Here is a 22,169-nt window from a genome sequence, read left to right on the forward strand (position 1 = left end):
ATGATCTAGTCCAGTGGCCCTCCCTTGCTCAGCGCAGGCTAACCCGGTGGCGATTGTTTATATACAAATCCATTATTGGGACATTACCCCCTTATTTATGTAGGCTTCTATCCTTCAAGGCCAATATTCGCTCTCTGCGGTCTAATGATAATCTCCACATGATTGTGCCTAGGGCTCGAACAGAGTAAGGGAAGCAAGCATTTAGAATTTCTGCCCCATCAGCCTGGAACCTGTTACAGAATGACTTAAAACTTGATAACTTGGTCTCCTTTGGTCACTTTAAGAGGCTAGTAAAGTATCGGGAAGCAGGCTCAATGGGCACCTGTCCCTGCTTCCCAAATTAGGATAAGTCTTAATAAGTCTATTGTATTGTAATTTGTTACATGTATTTCTAACTGTTGTAAGGCCATTGTGTTTTTTTTAATTTTTTTTTATCAGACAGATGTTTTGCCAGTTTTTGGAAAGCAGGGTGGGGAGCAGCAGCTCATTTGAATTTAAAGATACATGCACGGAAACAGCATGTTTTTCCTCCCACTCAAAAATTGTAATTTACAACATGTATAATAAATGATCTGTGGGTTTTGAGCTGAAACTTCACAAACACATTCTGGGGACACCTGAGACAGCTTGTAAAAAGGGTCATGATAGGTCCCATTTAACTTTAAGTTAGATAAAACATCTAATAAGGTTTAGCATCTAATGCTTTTTTAACAGCAATATGGAACATTAAAGTGTTCTGTATTATTACTAGGCTATATTATTACTCTACTGGGTATAGTGTATTAATGTCAAAGCACGGGAAAGCAATGTTGTTTTGTACATCTAACATTTTTGAACAGCACTAGGAATGCAACTTTCTTATATGGCCACAGCACACAGTCGAGAGGCATGTAACTAAGGTTTACAGCATGGTCAGGTAGACAGGAGGAATGCGCGCGCTCTAGTGACGCGCGTCTCTTCCACTTTAAGAAGGCGGATTCGCGCTGCACACACACTGTGTGTTTATTACGAGCCTTGAAGTGGCACATGGAAGCGTTACAGTAAAATCCATGTCTCTAAATATGGCGAAGCCTACTGGCTTTGACAGCACACACAACGGCGTGGAAGTTTTTTTTAATTCTGCATTTCATTACGATGACGTGTAGATGAGTTGCCATATTTTCTGTTCGTATATAAACTATTTTCACATGGTTCTTCTGCCACACACGCGCCTGTAAATGTGCCAGCGTTGGCGACTCCCGTCTGATCTGACTCTCACAGCTGGATATTATCGGCTGTTAAGGAGGAACTCTGGAGAGCTGAAGACAGGTCAGGAGAGCAGAGACTGAGATGGAAGAGCTGTCAAGCCCGAACAGACGCCAGTAAGCTTGTGGATTCAGTGATTTACACGCGATGGCAGCGTCTAGTAACTCCAGTCTGTCGGGTTCCTCCGTCTCTTCGGGTGAGTAACGTACTAATGAAACGAAATGAAACATGGATATTTTGTTTGGGAATCTGAAGAAGCACTTGACGTGATTATGGCAGAAAGGACGTGGTTGACAGTTTCATTTCTGTGGTTTTGGATGGAATTAAAGCAGACAGGATAGAACATGGTGAAGAGGTGTGTCAAACAGTACCTTTTCTTCATCCAGGACGTACTAGACCCACCTTTGACTTCCTTCACCAATGTAAGAGCATGCAGTTTTTAATATCAACCTATGCACGGTGGCAGAGGATTGTGTAATGTCACACTCACAGTGCACGAGTTTTACAGGCCACCTCTATCTGATAATATGGCATATGACTCTTTGGTTTGATCACGATAAATGTTAACTATTATGGTGGGAGGTTAAAAAATAAAAAAAATGTGCTGAATTAGGCTATAAATATTGTAATTCTAAATAATATCCTATATTTTTAATCCTCAGTGAAAAAACATTGGCCTACTGCATGCACTGATGTTGATTTCATGTAGAATTAAAAGCATTTTGTATTCTCTCTCTTATATAGCTATATTTCTATTAAGTTGTGGCAACCCTGTTACCATACACTCTTAAAAAATAAATGTTCTTTATTGGCATTGATGGTTCCACAAATAGCCTTTAGTATCCACGGCACAAAAGGTTCTTTATAGTGGAAAAAAGTTCTTAAGATTATTAAAATGTTCTTCACACTAAAAACTGGTTCTTTTTGAGGAGCCCAAAATGGTTATTCTATGACATCGCTGCAAAATAACCTTTATTTTTAAGTATGTCGTTCCCCATAACAAGTCCATAAATAATATAACTTTTAATATCTTATATTCAGTGAGGTTTACTAAAATCTCAAATAATCAGCGCTGTTACCATGATTTTATACATTAAAGAACATATTATCGAAAACCTGGATATTTGTGGAAATATCAGCGTATGAGGAAATAGTGTCATGACCTTGTCAATGATTCATCCCTGCATTCGTTTTTTTTAAAAATCAAAACAACACGCTCTTTCATTTTAATGACAGACTTGTCCTATTATTACGTTCGCATAAATACCCTGCCCCTTTCTCTCAGTCGACTGCAAGCTCACATTCAGATCTTCAGTGTCAACTATTGATATCACTGCCAGTAACGCCAACAGTCGTCCTCTCAGAAAATGATCTAAACTTTAAAAACTGGAAAGTTTGGGTTTTGTTGTGTCCATTTCAACATGTTGTAACGTGGGAACCAGAAAACTGGTTTGGACACATCCAGTGCAAATGCACTTCCCGCCCATTGTCTCAAGGGATAACGGTTACAACAGACATATAGCCTACCCTATATCTCAACATTTCAGAATTTTTTGCATCTAAAATGAGTCATCAAATGTTTTCATGGGCGTGTGATGAAAACTAATTACCCTATAAGCTGTTCCTCTCTCCGTTTGATGCACTTGAAAGATTTTCTATTATCCTGATCTTATTATCTGCAAGAAATTATTGATGTTGAAAATTAGCTTTTAAAATTACCTGTCATCTTCCTAGCTGAGTGTGATGGTGTTTGAACTACTTTTTCTCAAGTTTGATTGCCAATATATTACAGTAGCACCTCAATGCAGTACATGAGATCCACGGGGAGGAGTCGGATCAAGATCCAAGGGGTGGAGATGGGTAGGATTAGGGTTGGGTTTAGGGATTAGGGGTGTGTTTAGGGATCAGGGGGCGGAGTTGGCTAGGTTTAGGTGTATGTAAGGTGGGAGGAGTTGGATCTGGATCCGACTCCTCCCCGTGGATTTCATGTTCCGCAGTGAGAACCATCTCATATATTAACTTCCACCTACAACTACCTGTTCATTGTCAAAACTTTTGCCATATTTTGACACAGTTACCAAACTGCATCTTTTGCAAACAACACATTTAAATCTACACCCATGTACACTACTGTTCAAATGTTCGGGGTTGGTAAGATGTTTTCTCCCTGGCCTTTATTTGATACAAAATACATTCATATTTTGAATACTATAAAATGAAATTTATTCTTGTGATGGCAAAGCTGAATTTTCAGGTTCATTACGCCAGTCTTCAGTGTCACATGATCCTTCAGAAATCATTAAAATATGCTGATTTGCTGCTCAAGAAATATTTATTGTTATTATCAATGTTGAAAACAGTTGGGCATCTTAATATTTAGCCTTTTTTGATAAATTTATTGTCTTTGCTGAACAAAATGATTAATTTCTTAAAAAGAAAAACTCACAGTGACCCCAAACTTGATGTAGTTAATGACTTATTCACATTTTGTGAGGTTAGATGATAAACGCACATTGGTTGGAAGGAATGGAAACCACCATCCATAAATCCATAATTCCATGTAAGACACAAAACATAGTAAATGTCTAGGTTGGCCGGAGGTGTGAGAAGCACAAAAAGGGTTTGCAGGTGTCTAAATAAACCGATCCCAAGAGTGAGATAAGGTTGGAAGCGCACTCAGAATCACTCCCACATATTAACACCTCCTCATGCTGCTCCGCTTGGCATTGCGTTTAAACAGAAGGAGGGATGCGTATGATCTGAGGAACAGTACACGTCTCAAGGGAGTGCGAGTTCAAATAACAAGCTTTGTTAAATGGGCGTGTAAAGAAGAAATGTTTTTCCGAGTAGGCACTCATTTCATTGAAGCTCAATAGTGACCCTGGGAGAGAGAAACAGAGGGTTTGTCTCATTCAATTCGTGCTTGCTGTAACTCTTCGTCCAGAGGCACGGAACCGCGATTCCTCCCCCACGCCAAGCCACGGGCTCTTGAGATCCAGTAAAGGGATCAAGCCAAGCCATGACTCTCCGTGGTCGCCATCCATTCCCAAATAGATTATCTCACATGCGTGTTGCTGAAGAAGCAGAACTGCACTGTGGCTGCGAGGCCTGAAGAAGGCGGAGGAACTTTTTGTGCCTGCGGTACGGAGAGCTGTCATTAGCTCCGTGCCCCCGGTGTAATCATTGGATACTGAATACCAGGCTCGCCGTGTCTACAGGAGTATCATTATGTTGGAAATACACTTTTTTGGCTGAAAACCCGTTTCGTCTAGTTTGTTCTGCTTTATATTAGCCAAGGACAGGGCTGTAAACAAATAAAGGGCAGAGCGAGATGGATGCCGCTCTGCTCAGCTCTTCTGACTTCAAAGGCCAGTTTGAGCTTTTGATGTTTCCCTAAAGGAAAACTGGGACTGCAGCTCAGAACTGCAAGCTTGAGAACGATGTTGAAATTATGGTTGATTTATGGGTTTGCGCTGATTCGATTTGTTTTTAATCTGAAGGGGTTGTCTTGACTTAAGCTTGGGGAACTTGACCAGAAGGTTGCTGGTTTAATCCCAGGAAGGAGGGACTCAACTGTTCACTGTACCCTTAAGCGAGACATTTAACCCCAGGTTGCTCTAGACGGATTGTCTTGATAATAATTGCACTTCAGTTAGTCGCTTTGGATAAGACCTTGGATAAAATAACCTGCTAAATGACTTCTTACGTAATTATGAATCTGCATGTGGTAAGTGATAAGGTAGTTGTTAAATTTAGGTATTGTGGATTAAGGGATGTAGAATATGGTCATGCAGAATAAGGCATTTATATGTGCTTCATAAGTACTAATAAACAGCCAGTATTCTAGTAATATGCATGCTATAAGCAGCTAGTTAGTAGTGAGTATTGGACCCTAAACTAAAGTGTTACCCTTCTTTTAAAGTCAACATTACACAGCATTTACAACCCATTTTACTATTGTATTGTGGCTCTAAAAATCTTATGTGGTGTGATTATCAAGTAAGAATAAGAGTTTTCGGTAACACTTTAGTTTAGGGTCCAATTCTCACTATTAACTAGTTGTTAATTAGCATGCATATTACCAGGATGTTGGCTGATTGTACTTTTAGTTATTAGCAGTGTTGGGAGTAACGCATTACAAAAGTAATGCATTACAGTAACATATTACGTTTTGCTGTAACGCAGTAGTGTAAGGCATTACTAATCAATTTTCAGTAATATTTTACTCGGTACATGTTCGGTAAGGCTTGCGTTACAACAGACTTTTAGTTTTAATTGTAAAACAAACAAACAAACAAAAAAAAACAGCAAGACCGCCAGGCATTTACGAATTAATGATGCAAGTAGGCTAAATTACCTGTTCGTGGTCAGTCAATAGCCGCGTGTGGTGTCCAAGTCTGTAATTAAAGACTAAATGGCAGCGTCTTATATATTTGTATAGCGATTTATTTTTTACAGGAGTGCCGTGAGGTATGATTTCGGTCTCTGTGCTCGCGCTGGCCAGTGGAAAAGCAGCTAATGGTGAAGATGGCATGAAGAAGATTATACATTCGTACATTCGCGAGATGGACGTATGAGCATTAGGCTATTCGTTCTGTGTTTTCTTTCTAAACAGTTAGGCTATGTTTATGTGGTATTTTTCATGTTTTCATCACGCAATCATGTTTTTGATGCCGTGGTGACGCGTTCATGTAAGGGCGGCGGCGGCGCTGCCGATAAAACACCTAAAAGCTGTCACAAAGAACCGGCAAAAGCAATGATTATGAATATGTCAAATATAGCAAGGAGACATGTTGATTGTTTATTAATAAAGTCAAGATGAAGTTGACGATGCTGACTCGCGATCTTCGCAGTAGTGAATGCACCAGAGAGAAATGCACATTTCATAAGCAGAGAGCAGTCTGTTTTCTTTCGTTTTGAATTGTTCTGTTTACAAGTAGACATTTCAATATAGATACATTTTTCAGGTCCGTAAAATTAATACAAAACGAAATTCACTTTAAAGAAAGGCTTCGTGTCTTCTGTGTAAGGTGTCTGTGAAAGTTTTAAAGCAGTATTTTAGTGCCGCTTCAGAGCGGTCGCGTCCGTAACGGAGAACTGTCACGTCTGCAACATTGTTTTTTCCTCATAAATGCGAACACGAAAAATAAAATAAAATGAATATTTTATGTTCTGTGGAGAGCCAACCCTTCTTCATTAGATTTGAGCAGTGTAATTCACAGAATTACAACAACAAAAATCGTTGCCTCCTAAAAGTTAAAGATTTTTTTTTGTCACACATGACTGTCGATTTCCCTAATATTAAATATAAAACGCATGTGTAGACTGATATTTTTCTAATGTCTGGACTCCTTTCTGGGAGGAGCCTATGGATAAACAGACGTTTCAATATTTTGGTATTAATGCATTTTCTGAGAATTTATATAATTATATAAGTTTTGACTGCAAGTCTGCAAATGTCTTGTCCATAACGCTGGAATTCCCAAATTTGAAATAATTTATCCTCAACTAGTTTTGTGGTGTAGGTCTACATATTTTATAATGTTAAGTTAACTTCAAATAGTAACTTAAAGATGTGGTAGCATTGGATCTGGACGGTATGGATAACGCTGGGAGTTGGAAGGTGTGTGTCGCGATTCTGCAGGTTCGTGGATCTGAGTGTCGCGATTTCGGTTTCATATCGCATTTCGTTACAGCCCTAGTCATTTTAGAATGTTAAGTTCTACTTCTGTATAGTTATTTTGGTGAAAGTAACTCAAAAGTAATACAGGAGTAATGTAACGCATTACAATTCTGAGAGAGTAATATTGTAATGTAATGAATTACTTTTAAATAACAGTAACAAGTAACATATAATGTATTACAGTTTGGAAGTAACTTGCACAACACTGGTTATTAGTTATTCTGCATGACCTAAACCTAAACTGCACAATACCTAAACTTAACAATAACCTCACTATCTATTAATAAGCAATAATTAGGAGTTTATTTAGGCAAAAGTTATAGTTAATAGTGAGCATTGGACCCTAATCTAAAGTGTGATACATTAACATTAATAATATCATTACTTGTAAATGCTGATTATTGGTAATATTGTGAAGTATTATTACAAAAATCTAAATAACGGTTTTCTATTTTAATGTATGATTTATTTATTCTTGTGATGGAAAAGCTGAATTGTTTCAGTCTTCAGTGTCACGTGATCCTTCAGAAATCATTCTAATATGCTAATTAGCTGCTCAAAAAAACATTGAGAATTATTATCAGTGCTAAAAACTTAATTTACTTAATTGCTGCTTAATATTTTTGTGGAAACAATGGAGCATTTCTGTCAGGATTATTTGATGAATAGAAAGTAAAAAAAAACAGCATTTATTTGAAATAGAAATATTTTGCAACATTATAAACTTACAACTTAACTGTCACTTATTTTTTAATGTTGGTTAAACCGTATGAATTAGATTTGGCAGACATTTTTTTATTTATAATATATACAATTTGAAAATGAATTTTATTTAGATCATGGTCATCTTATAAAAGAGGCATTCAAGACATATAAACTATATTTTTAATATATGTTTGAATAAATTAGTAGATTTAGACCAATATATTTGCATGTTGTTTATCTAAAAATGGTCCTTTTTGATTTCATATTGACTGCTCATCTGTACTTGATCATAGTCATCATGAAAATGACGTCTGCTTTTTGTGGTTCTGTTCTGTGTTCTTCTGGAAGAGAAGGGCGAGTTCTACAACAGGAACAGATCACATGATTGAAAGCTCTGGTAAGCAAACAGCAAGAGAGATAACACTCAACAGGGCTTGCCTGTCCTTTTACTCGGGCTCTCTGCATTGCAGGCAGCATCGGCTTGTTTGAGGTGAAGCTCTGTTCCTTGTCCTGGAATTGGTTAACATCAAAGTCAAGTCTACAGCTAAGGAAAAAAAGGGAATAGAAGAACTCTTACAAATCAATTCATGCAAACAATATCACTCTTAAAGGGATACTCACCCTCAAGCCATCCTAGGTGTATATGACATTCTTCTTTCAGACGAATACAATCGAAGTTATATTAAAAAAATGTCCCGGCTCTTCCAAGCTTTATAATGGCAGGGAATGGCCGTTTCTGTTTTGAAGTCTATAAAAGCGCATCCATCCATGATAAAAGTGCTCAACACGGCTCTGGCGGGTTAATAAAGTCCCTCTGAAGTGAAGCGATGCGTTCGTGTAAGAAAAATATCCATATTTTAAACTTTATCAACTAAAACAACTAGCTTCCGGCAGACGGCCGCACGCAAGTCGACTTAAGCCAAAAGAGTAACACTTGACAATGTATGACGTAGGATGTACGAGTAGCGTAAGCTTTGACGCCTCTCGCGGTTCAAACAAACAGGGCTAGGAAACAAACTCAAGCTCCTCCGACATTTCTCTTCAAAAATTGTCGTTTTAGACTTCTAATTTGTGACTGGTGTTTTGTTTTGCTCTATCCTCTGCGCTTCCGCGTTCGTCATTACGTTGTGCGTCAGGTCAAGTGTTATTCTTTCGCTGTAAATCGATGCGTACGCTTTTGACGGAAGCTAGTTATTTTAGTCGATAAAGTTTTAAATATGGATGTTTTTCTTACACGAACCCATCACTAAACTTCAGAAGACCTTTATTAACCTCCCAGAGCCGTGTGGATTACTTTGATCATGGATGGATGCACTTTTATTGACTTTAAAACAGAAATGGCCATTCACTCTCATTATAAAGCTTGGAGAAGCAGGACATTTTTTTTATAACTCTGATTGTATTCGTCTGAAAGAAGAATGTCATATACACCTAGGATGACTTAAGGGTGAGTAAATCATGGGGTAATTTTCAATTTTGGGTCAACTATCCCTTTAAGCTGAAGACTGATGTCTGGGTAAATGTCTCTTAGCAGTGGTCTAGTAAAAGAACCTTGGTTTTTCGAGATCTTTTCTAAGCTGTTTCACGTCGCTAAAAAAAGCATGAATGAAGGGGCGAAAGATTGAATGGAAGCTCGGCCTGTGATGACAGAGCTGGTAAATGAGGCGTGCACATCACTTACTGGCCCGAAAATGGTACTTTCTCTCCTTCGCTCTTCGGAAAGCTGCTCATTATTATAATCTTGTTTTTAAAGGCTTTCGTTTCTTATTGAAGCCACTGTAATACGGTCTTTCCATTAGTGGTCATCTTAATAGATTTCTTGGTTTCTTGTGTGATTCCAGCTGTAGTTTTACAGTCAGTGAGTCTGAGTGAAATAAGTGGCTTATTTAAGACTGCCGTTTTATTGGTTAAATAGAGTGTTGCTGAGAACCAGAGGAGAGAGTTTTTTAGTGCTCACCTCTTCCTGTGTCTCTGCATTTATTATTAATCACCTCTGTGGATATTCCCATGGCCATCCATCACCCTCTGGAATCACATCACCAAACAATAGATCTCCCTGCTATTGATGTGTGCTTGTGTACTGTTTGTGTGTGTGTGTGTGTGTGTGTGTGTGTGTGTGTGTGTGTGTGTGTGGGTGTAAACTCATGGCAGGCCAACAGACCCTCAACAGTCTGTTCACTGACCTTCTGATCATACAAAACTGGAAATCACTTTCTCAAACTAGCTAGATCTAATCTGATTGACTGGCCTCGCGCAACTTTCTGGTGTTGGTGTATACAACATGGATTTTTTATTTATACTTTTATTTTATTATTTTGTGTACTGGTATTTAGGTTGAAACATGAGCACCAACACACACACACACACACACACACACACAAACATATATATATATATATATATATATATATATATATATATAAACTACAAACTGCATTGTAGACTGGACATTGTATACTGTGAGTCAAATGTCTGCCTACGTGAGACTGTGTGTTTCCTTTGCCAATCAGAAGTGAGTGGCTTCCAACAGTACATGCGGCACACACACACACACACACACACACACACACACACACACACACACACACACACACACACACACACACACACACACACACACACACACACACACACACACACACACACACACACACACAAACACACACAAACAATTAAACAAAGGCATACAGCCATACAGGAAAATACCCTAACCCACCCTCACTTGCATTCAGTGTTACAGGATAAACACACTTCATCTTGCCTTCCCTCGCAGTTACTCTGTCTTAATGCCTTGTCTCGCACATAGTCACAAAATTCTCCACATTTCTTGCCAGTTCTGTTCCTGAAGATCCCCACACTCTTTAGGCTCATTGTGTGAAGTGGAAGTGATGTGTGGCTTTGCTTTCTGTGCCTCAGAGAGACTGTATAATGTACCCTAGCTCTTTGAGCAGCATACTGTACAGATGGCCTCCCCGCAGGAGCTGGAAAATGTCCCCAAAAACACTGGATCAGCACTAAATGTGTGCGTATTGCATATTCACATATGTGTGTTGGCTGAAACAGACTGCTGTGTGTGTGTGGATATGGTTTTGCTGACATTTTTGGACCAAATGTCTCCACAAGCAATGTTTTCTTCAGAATTCTTTGGAGGTTTTGCGCATCCAAACTTCACTTAATATAACACAACAATTATGATAAAAAACTAAAGTAACTTAGAATAGGGTATCGTCCAACGTTTTCCCCTTGATTTTTCATAAAGTTGAGCTTCTATCAAATTTTGGAAAGCTCAATACTTTCTCCGACCTGCTGTCAATCCCACAATCCGATATGCAGGCGAGAAGCTCAGCTTCCATAGGAATTAATTGAAAAAGCAGTGGACATGCACTTTCAACGAGGCAAATTCGCATGACCAACTGAACCTGATGTGAAATCCGCATGGGGAAAATCTTTTGCCCTCACATGAAATGTTGATTTCTATTGAGATGCCTGGATTTTGCTTGTAAAAAATTGGAGAACAACATTATATGTTACTCTACTTTAAGCCTTTTATGAGTTCCTTCAAACTTATCATATAGACAAGCAGACTGTATTGATACAAAACCTGCTTTATTTCGATAACCAAAAAAATTAAATCACGTAATACATTTAAATATTAATAAGTAAGATGCTGATTCAGTAACCAGCTGATATATTCAGGTGAATGTATAGGTGTAACGCAATCAAATCACTGGAGGCAAGCTGGCGAGGACCCAAACACAAACTTTACTTTACAAAACATAAACAAACATAAAACAAGGGCATGGCAAGGCATGAGACAAGAACAACGGCAGGAAACAGTCAACACTAGAAAAATACAATCCAGGACAAAGACACAGGGCAAACATAAGAGCTTAAATACACTAACTAATTACAAGACAAGGAACACCTGTGGACAATGATCATACAATTAAAGGCTCTTTAAAGTCCGGTAGTTTCTGATCAGCTGTCAATATTTATATTGTTCATCAGCTGAAAAACTAATCTTGCTGAAAGTTGAATTAGAATAGAATTAGAAAGATTTCTGCAATTAGTTCATTAAGAGGCATTAAGAGTAGTATTCTAGTATACTGATCTGAATTCAGCCTATCTTTTTGATTCACTAAACAGAACATGTTTCATAAGTCATGTTTGTGAGTCAAATAACATTGGTGGCATTGCATGTTTTTGCATGCTGCCAGGGAGTACAGCTCAATGGAAAGATGTTTCTTGCCAGTATATCTTTTAATTGCCTCCCATTCAAAAAAGACATGAGGCAAACTCACATTCACTACTCAAAAAAAAAAAAATATTGCCATGGCCCTGAAGATGCTTGACAAGTAAACACTGCCAATAATGGATAGTAAACCTGAAAAGCACACATTGTGTGGGTGGTAAGCATTACCAATCATTAGTTCAATATAAAAACAATAGGAGTCTAAGTCCCCACAATAATAAAAAAAACAGTGTGTATAAATGCTAAGATTCGATAGTCAGGTTTTGCTAAGGCTATGTTCCTCCATATGCAGATATTTCAGACGGGCTGTTCGTCTGAAGTACATACTGCTAGTCTATGTTTGGATTTCTATGTTCTGCCCTAAGGATGCCTGTTCCCTCTCATCCGCTGAGCTTTAATTTGTGTGAGAGATAAGAGTCTGCCCAAGAAAGTGGGAGCTGTGAGGGTGTGTGTGAGCTGCAGATAGTCGCCCAACTTTCCATCTCAAAGCAGCTTTTATGCTCTCAGATTCTTTTAAGCAGTGGAATCTTTTCTGCAACAGCCTGGAAGAGCAAATGACATTTAACATTACCCAGCCTATAAAATACTACCTCAAATGGATGCCTGGGCTTTTGAGCTACGGGAGAAGTTGAATACAATAAGAGCCTTTACAGCATATCTCAACAATTTGTCCTTGGTTTGAACATTTTAATCAGATTCATCTAGTCTCTTTTTTCAATAATGGCAAACACTCCTCACAGATTGCCTGTAGCATTCAGGGAAAGACATTTTATTAATTAAAAGCCTTTTCTCCTGAGAACCGCAGCAAAATCTGGTGTCTAATCAAGAAAGATGCAGTATTATGCAAGATTTTGTACTGAATCTTTCAGTCACTTCTTTTCATAGTCTTCACAAAGCCCAACCTTCACCATTCTAATTGCTCTGACTTCAATATTCTTCCTTTTCAGGCTTTCGAAGCCTTTGTTCATTGTTAATTGACATACTGTAAGTAGACGGGAGTGTTTTGTGAATAGGCAGCCTGCACCTCCTGACCCTCAGGTTTCCTCCGTCAGTGTTCTCCAGCCTCTCTATTAGATCCAGCGATAGAGGGAAGAAAGCACCTGGCAGATCACCAAAAGAAATCATAAATTTTCCAAATGAGCCACTGAAGAATATCTTTTTTTTTATTGTTTACTTTGCAGCACACCAGCACTCCTAAACTCCAACAGACAATACAGCTTCATACTAATCCAAACAAACGCTCACATAAACACTGATTGAAAGCTAATCTATCTTACTTGACTACTGTAAAGTTCATACTGGGCCGCCCAAATAAATAAATAGTTCAAAACAAAAATGAAAATACTCACCCCCATGTTGTTCCAAACCTGTATAACTTTCTTTTGTGGAACACAAAGAAGATATTTTGAAAAATGTCAATGTTGTTTTTGAACCTATTGACTTTACTTGCATGGACAAAAACAGCTGAAACATTCTTCAAAGCAGTAATGCACAATTTAATCAAAATAAATGGCTTATGGTGCGTTCACACCAGACGCGAATAGAGCGTCTAGCGCGAGTGATTTCAATGTTAAGTCAATGCAAAGATGCGTTACGCGCGTAAAAAATTCCTGCGGCGCGAATGAGGCATAGAGGGCGGTGCGGTAGACGCGAATTCGCCTCATTGGCGCGACAAGTTCAAGCGAATGACGCGATTACCGCGAATTGAGCGTCTGGCGCGTTCCGTGCGAATGATTTATTTAGTGCTTTTTGTGCATTCACGCGTTTGTCGCGAATTCGCGTCTGCCGCCCAAGCTGAAAAATATGAACTTCTGCGTCAAATTCGCGCAGCGTTAATCAATCAGGAGCCAACTTGCTGCTGTCACGTGGTGAAGTAAATATTTTACCACATAAAATCTTGATTTTAATATATGAGACATTCATTTTGTATGCTATTTGTTCCATATCTAATCTAGATTATATGAAACATTATTATTATTCTAATGTAAAGAGAACCAGCATACTTTAGTGCAAGAACATAGTTCGTGTCTGTGTTGTGTGAAGGAAAAAAAACACAGGACAAACCTTCATGTGGTGTTCGGGTCAATTTGACCCGGAGAAGATTTTCTTTTTCCCGAAAATACTAGTTAATGTTATCGCTTTGGACTGAAACTTAGTGACTTTGTTCCCAAACGGTATAACTAAATCTAATTTTTTTTGAAAAATGTCTTCTTTTTTATGGGGGGGGGGGGGGGGGGGTTTGTTACCTTGTTACACTTGTGGTGTTCCCGGTCAAAAATGGCCGGCCTATAAAAAATAGCTTATAAGTCACTCATTATACCATATTTTCACCCAATCTTGGATTCAATCTTTTTGTCAACATGTTCTCTTTCAATTAGGACTGGTTTTATGTTTTGATTTGCATCTGAATAATCATAGGCCTCATTTATTTGAGAGTAGGCATTTCATTTTTTGTATTTTTTTTTAAACTTTTGAATAACTTTGGAAATATTAAATAAAATCTGAAAAAAAATTGGTATTGTTGATCACACTAGTCAACTTAAAATTTTCACCAGGAATTTTGTTTTGAACTGACGCGCGTAAAAACTAAAGTTTGAAGCGAAATTTACGCGCGTCAGTTTCACTCGTCGCACGAATTAACAAAGTGGTCAAGCGTCAAACTAGACGCGGTAGACGCGAATTTGACGCGCTATTCGCGGTTTGTCCGGTGTGAACGCACAGTTTGTCCGATTATCAAATCGCAAAGGCTACAATTTAAATAAATAAATATATGCGCTGTATCAGATTGAAGCATGGCACTTAGTTCATTTACTCGCAAGCAGCTCATCAACGATGTTGTGTGCTGGGATAGATTTTTACAAATATTGTTAAAAGAAGTTTGGATATACGTGAGCAGCGATATACTGTTAGCGAACATCCCGACGCCGCCCACACTTCACTCGCGGACGTCTGACATCAACGGACTGAACAGAAGAAATGAACCAGAGAAGATTTCCACGTCAAAGAAGGCAGAGCCTCAGAGCACACTTTTTCTAGTACGTAATCGCCACAGACCAATGGTAGTACGAAGGAGTTTACCAGCCGGAGCGTACTTTTCCCGAAAGTTTGCTTTGGTAAGCTGTTTCGAACTCCCAAAACAAACTAAGTTTTGGCCTGATTGTTTTTAATGACGTCACATCAGTTTGTTCTTCGATTTATCTTGAAGGGTCTTAAGACATGCTGCTGCTTAGATTACATGTAGCAGATCTATACAGGTGGAGCTAGGGAAACATTGACCAACTATTTAAATGTTGGGCAGCAAGACAGAACTTGGTAGAGAGGCTTGAGCATTCTGTCCTTTTTAGGGTCGCATCTTGTGACATCACGTCCTGTTCAGGACGTATCCGGTTCGTTTAGATGTCTTTGGTCCCTGTTGCGTTCATATTTCACCAGAGTTCATTTGGTAGCCAACCGGGACCAACCTTTTCAGGGGTCTCAGTCTGCTTGATTGGGGCGCATCAGTGCTCGGAGGGCAGCATTGCTTATTCAAATGAACCGCACTAACAGAGCAATCGCACAAGAGTTCATTTTTGTCGAACCAAACCTGCCAAGTGTGAACACACCCTTAGAGCGGCTCAGTTCACTGTAAATGCCGCTCCACATGAACTCAGCTAACAGCAACATGTGCCAACCATCTTCCCAAAATTGTAATGAGAATTGTCAAAAGAGAACCGTTTAAGGGCCCCCTTGCGGTTTGGTTTAACATTTGAAAATTCATAAATTATAACAGCCATATTTATTAGTATTCTACAGTTGTACTGTAAAAAAGTAATTCTTAAATTATATAATTAACTCATCATTCTTAAATTCTTAAAGTAATTTTTAAATTAATAACAACAATGATAAATAATAATATAGTCATTTTGCTATATAATCGCAAAATTTTTACAGCCCTACAAACAAGCACAGCAAATATGGATATTTTTTTAACTCGCAAAAGCAATTTTTATCAGAAACCCCCCCCCCCCCCCCCCCCCCCCCCAAAAAAAAATTCGTGCAGCCCAACTTCCAAATGTCTTCTTTTGTGGTCCACAGAACAAAAAAAAGTGAGGCACAATTGATGTCAGAGTTTTCAATTTGTGGCGAACTATATCCTTATTTAATTTGTTCATATCTTTCCTCCATATATTTAGTGCTGCACTACTGCCTGCATGTAAAATTGCTACACACTTTGTCATAAATTACAAAGGATTCAGACCAGAAAAACACAAACCTAAACCTCAGCCAACATTTAAACCTCGCTATATCATCATCTTCCAGAAAGACAAGGACTAAATCGCTTGATGTTCTTGCTAAATGTTCTCTTTGCAAGCACATGCCAAAGCCTTAAACCATACAATCCTTTCATTCTGGCTCAGCGTACCTATTGCCAAGCCAAGGAATAATGGGTATCTTAGCTTGGCAGCTCAGTTTTTTGTGTACTTTTCACCTGTGGCTTTATAAATAAATCTGACAAAATGTTTACAACTTTGACAAGACATATACAGAGCGAGCCCATGTTGTATAACAGTTGTTGTATGTTTGGCTGCGGGTTTGGATGGAGCGCTGTGTGTGTTTGTGGTTTGGACTTTGAGCTTGTGTTTTAGTTGTGAGTGTGTAGGCAGGGAGGAAATGCTGACTGGCCTCAGTAAAGTGCTGACATTAAAAGAGACAGTGCCTGAAATAAGACATGGATCCATAGAGACCAGTACGTATTCAGGGAAGAGAAGAAAACGCACATTGATTTATGCGTTCAGAGATTGTTTTACTAAAAGAAAACAACGGCTACTACTTTCCACCCTATCTTTCTTATTCGATCTACTTCTGTCTTTCTCTCTAACACAGACACAAGATCACACTGTCATTCTGAACTTACGCACACTTTCCAGGGCTGTATATTACTATTCTCAACTCAACAATGAGTGTGTCATTGCTTACGATGCAATGTGTTTTTTTGGGTAATCATTCCATGAATGATCAGAGATTCAAATACTTTTCTGGATGAGGAAATGCTGAGTTTTGTTCAGCACAAGCATGTTTGTGAAATGAGTGTCTTTGTCTTATTGCCAAATTTCTGTTTATGGGTTTGTGCAGTTACTGTCAGGCCTACTTTACGTACTAATATTGATTATCTAGAAGCCTGTCTGGCTAGACTGTGAGAGGAACTGTTGTGATTTATTCCTGAGAATCCTGGTTTATTTATTTATTTATTTTTATTTTGATGATTTCAGGCTTCTGTATTTAAACGTCAGAGAAAGATTTAGGATCATTTAATTTAATGACCTTTTTGAGACTGTTTACCTTAATCTGTAATAACTAATAAATAATACAGTAATATTGCTTAGGGCTGACAGTCAATTTAAAAATGAATAGCATGATGTTCCAGTTAATTAATCAAAATGAATCACATTTCATTAATTAAATAAAAAATGTTTTACTTAAAAAGAGTATACTTTGTGTAATGTTTTTAGACACTTAATTGCATGTTAACTGTAATTTTTAAAGGTGTCACAAGAATGAGAATAGAGTATGTATGTTTACATTTTATATATATATATATATATATATATATATATATATATATATATATATATATATATACATACATACACACACAAGTGCACTTCTTTTCACAAGTACTTTTTACTTTTAGCTAAAATTGCTCAGATTAAATTGCTTTACATAATTTGCATATAGTTCAGGAGGGCATGATTAAATGTTAGTTTTTGTATCTCATATTCTTTAAAGTAATTTACTGAATTAAATTGGCATGTTAAACAGTAATTGAGATATTTGAATTCAAATATTGTTTTAGACGGACTAGATTGACAGGACTGCCATTCTCATTATAATGTATGCAAACGAACCTCCATATCCAGACTGTCTGTGCTCAACATCCATACTAAACCATGTCAGCCTCTGACTTGAGTTCCTTTTGAGAAATTACTTGTGCACTAGAGGTGCTGCTTCCCCGTTCAATTATCTCACCCTAGTTTTGAAAGTATTTTCCATAATGTTATTTGAAGTTAGATAGTCTGGAAGAGCATTTCTGAAAAAGTTGGAAAACAGAAATGTATTACTAATTGCAAACTATATAGAATGGTATGGAAGCTAGTTTCCACCAAAAAGTTAATTTCCCAGCAGTTGCGAGTTTATATATAAGTGGGAGACAAAAAGCCAGAATTGTGAGTTATAAACTTGCAATTGCAAGAAAAAAGTCAGAAATGCAAGTTTATATATCACAATTGTGAGAAATAAAGTCAGAATTGCGAGATATAAACTGACTTAGACTGACTTAAAGAGATAAGAAGTTGCAATTACCTTTTTTCTTATTTATTCTGTGGTGGAAACATAGAATGGAGCTCTATTAGGGAGGAGCATGTCAATAACATTAGATGAGTATATAAATAGTTTATTATCTCATTTCTGTCACCCTTCCACAACCCCAACTCCATCTTATTTCCATTAATTTCTGTAGTTTATCAAGTCATCATGGGTGTACTGTGCTGCAAACCAAAATCAGTTAACCTTCATCTCACTCAAGAATTACTGTATTAATATGTGAAACAGATTATTGCTCTCTTTTTGATCTGCCCAAGTTCAAAAACAACTCGTTGTAACGCAACAAACTGTAACAGAATGCAAGAGGAAGCAAAACAAACAGTATATTGACATTCTACATTTTTATTCAATAATTTTTTTCTGAAACAACAAAAAATTCAACGTCCTTGAATTCCCTTTGTGTGGGGGCTTTTCTCAGCAAATTACATTTAAATATGGAAAATACAATTAATTGTGGTTCATTTTATTAATTAATCTGCATATGTAATTAATTTGATTAAAGTGTTTAATCGATTGACAGGCCATGTGTTTTAAATTAGAAAAATCGTGTGTGTGTGTTTTAGCGTGTGTTTTAGCTGTACGGGTATGTTAAACACACATTTGTATATTTATTGTCTTTGAGCTGGGGAACTAAATGAAAGAAGTGTTAAAACGTGTTCCCCGAAGGCATTGTAGAGGAAAGATTATATTGTCAGTGCCATGCACATTACGCATCACAGCTTACTGAAAACTTGCCATTAAGAAAACAATATAATAACCTTGGATTACAGCCGCTCTCTAACCTGACTAAGTTTATAGACCGTGTGAACATGTAGACAAGAGACAATTATTTTGACATGTTCATTTAGCACAGAACAGAAGACATCCTGACATTATTTTATTATCCTTTTTTGTAGATCCTGAAGATTACCAGCCACCGATATGGAAATCCTACTGTAAGTATTCTTGTAACATTACACATGTACAGACATAATTTTAATGTCTCAATTAGATCCAGTTGACAGACTTGACAATAACAACCAGAATAAAACGCACTCGACTGAAGAAATACAATAATCTGGGCTTCAAACATGAGAACATTGCATCATGGGAAATATGGTTTGGCATAGGGTAAAGGGAATAAGAACCAGGGCCAGAAATTAACTTTTTCATTATAGGGCAATATTTGGAATTGATTACTAGTAGCTTTTTTCACCTTTGTAAGAGCAATTTTTATAATTACCTTAATAAATGTATCTGTGTTGTCTTTTTATATCATATACTTAAATTTAACCAATTCATTCATTCAATCAAAATGCTATAGACTTTTACCTGTAAAATTGTTGCACGTCATATTCTGGCTACAAAAACAAAACAAGCTGAACTTAGTTGTTTATACAGTTTCAGCGGTTGCTAATCTCAATGCTAATCTAAATTTAAATCGCAACAGCCGTAATAAATTTAGTTTAATTGTGCACAGTTACATTTCCCCCCTTATCTTGAATGTGGTGGCATTTATGTTCATCTTGGTGGCATTTTTGCCTGTAAATTTCTGACCCTGACAGGAGCGATTCACTTGTCAAGGTTTTTTCTGGCCAGTGAGCATTATCTCCGATTTTTTTAGCCCATCCCACATTTCAACTCATTTTCCCTCGCATTCACTCCCACTGTGCAGTATTTTTAGAGCAGGCCCCATCCTTGTCATTCTGGTGGACGTTGTCCAGAACCCACTGCTCGTTCTGAGCTTCTTTGACAAGATCTTGGCATCGCTGTCAGATACCTCCCTGCTCTCTGGGAGGAAAAATCTGAGCATTGAGTCCAGATTCTGCCTGTGCTCGAACTGCGCCGGCCAATCGCTGCTCTGCATGATGAGCAGCTTTTAATGAAGTCATCATGAGAAGGTCACGTTCATGTCGAGCTGAAGTACCCCTGCACATCTGTTGCTGTTTTTGAGCCAGTATTGATCATTCCACTACCGCTGCTTTCTTCACAATGATCTAAATGCCATTATTAAACTTTTTCCTCACAGTAAAGAACTAATTAGTTCAGATTGATAATATACTGCCAAAAGTCCAAGAGTCCACTATTCCTTATGCTTTCATGTTATATTTTTTTAACTACCAATTTTATTATCATTAATGCAATTTGAGTAAAATGTTTAATTTGAAAATTTAACATGAGTATAAGATTGTAAGAGTTTTTTTTTTTTTTTTTTACTAGCATCATGATTTATTAATACGTTTTAAGGGAGTCACCCCATACACACAACATTTTACAACTTGAAATGATCTTGCCTTGACATTAAAAGGTCAAATAATCTGATATTCCCAAGAGGGTAAACATACAACATGTTCCTGGGTTTTGGATCCTGATCTTTGTTGATTCTGGAACAACATTACAATCAATCAACCAATCAGATTTGAGGGACAGGCTTGCAGTTTATGTGAAGTTTAGACTTACAACCAGGGTTAGGTGCTTCTACATCGGTGTTATTCATCTGTCATTTCCCTTTGATTTTAGGGATAATTTATGGGATTAGGTTTAGGGGTAGGGATATGGAATATGTTTAGGACTACATTTTCGAGCAAAAAAATATGTTAATCCATGAGCATGTCTTGACCTTGTTGCACCACAATACTTTGCCTTGGCGGACAAAAGTTTTTTCAAAATTATTAAGCAGTAAAGCAGTTTCGTTTTTTCCCCTAATAAATAAAAATAATAAAAGATTATGCCAAATGTTTTCTTTACAAGATTTTATTCTTTTGAATTTTTTTCTCCCTTAATTATGATATCAGGACAGTTGCATTAGTTGTAGAGCTGTGCAACAATTAATCTCTTTAATCTCATATTAAAGTTACTGTTAACATAATATATGTGAGTGTACTGTGTAAAATTGTTTTGTATATATAAACACACACATGTATTTAAGAAATATTTTTATGTATATACGGTATATATATATATTTATATATAATTTATATTATATCTAAATATATCATTTCTTAAATATATACATGCATGTGTGTGTATTTATATATATATATATATATATATATATATATATATATATATATATATACAAAATAATTATACACAGTACACACACATATATTATCTAAACACAAATTTTATTTTGGATGCGATTAATCACGATTAACAGTTGCACAGCCCCAAGTATTTTTTACTTTACGCCCCGCCCCCGCCACAATAATATCAAATTTTAAAAAGTATTTTAATACAGAACATTAAAATATGTTCATCATAAAAGATATGTATTCAAGAATACGCATGAATGTTTGACACATCCATATACAGTATTTCTAATTCAATTCACAATTTACAGTGTTCAAAATCTTAAAACTTAATGATTTTTTCCAGGTTTAAATATATATATATATATTTTTTTTAATGTAGTCTCAGACTGCAAATGCAGAGAGAGTTGGATGGGCACTCTACCACCTTGTAGATACAAGGTCTGTTTATAGGTATAGGAGATACCGGTGTATTCTCACTTTAGTGATGGCTTGAAATTCAAAATACCCATTATTATAATTGAGAATGAACTCTCTATCAAAGGAATGTTGTGCGAACTGACCGTAAATTGACCTTGCCTGTGCAAGCTGATTATTTAGGAGAGGATAACCTGAGGAATTCCTGGTGTTAACCTCCATTCTCTGTACTACATTTTAAAACAAACAGGCACAATCAAAACACCTGTACTTAAACCCCCTTGAGCTGAACACTGGCCCTTCATGTACTCCTTTCCCATATTGACCATATTCCCATAACGGTTGGTGTTGATTTATCTGTTTGCCTCTTGCGCAGTGTTCATTTTTCAATAGCTTTACCAATATTACCCAATCCACTTTTATAATGCGTTGTAGCTTAGTCTGACAGCAGTGTAAGTGGGTGTGTGTCCTCAAGCTCAGGCCTAATGGATTAATG

General features: G+C 37.2%; 1 protein-coding gene across 1 annotated transcript in view; it reads left to right on the forward strand.

Annotated features, from left to right (window-relative positions):
- Nucleotides 1-903: 903 nt before the first annotated feature.
- chn2 (chimerin 2) overlaps nucleotides 904-22,169 on the forward strand; it is a 51,792-nt gene continuing 30,526 nt past the window's right edge. The window contains exons 1-2 of the mRNA XM_077209212.1: nucleotides 904-1,441; nucleotides 19,142-19,180. Coding sequence (XP_077065327.1) covers nucleotides 1,393-1,441; nucleotides 19,142-19,180 — 88 coding nt within the window. The 5' untranslated portion in view covers nucleotides 904-1,392. The remainder of the gene's footprint in view (nucleotides 1,442-19,141; nucleotides 19,181-22,169) is intronic.

The sequence above is a fragment of the Siphateles boraxobius genome, unplaced genomic scaffold (genome assembly GCF_051911475.1).
Source record: "Siphateles boraxobius isolate OS27281-9 unplaced genomic scaffold, OSU_SipBor_1 12, whole genome shotgun sequence".
In the NCBI taxonomy this organism is placed as follows: Eukaryota; Metazoa; Chordata; class Actinopteri; order Cypriniformes; family Leuciscidae; genus Siphateles; species Siphateles boraxobius.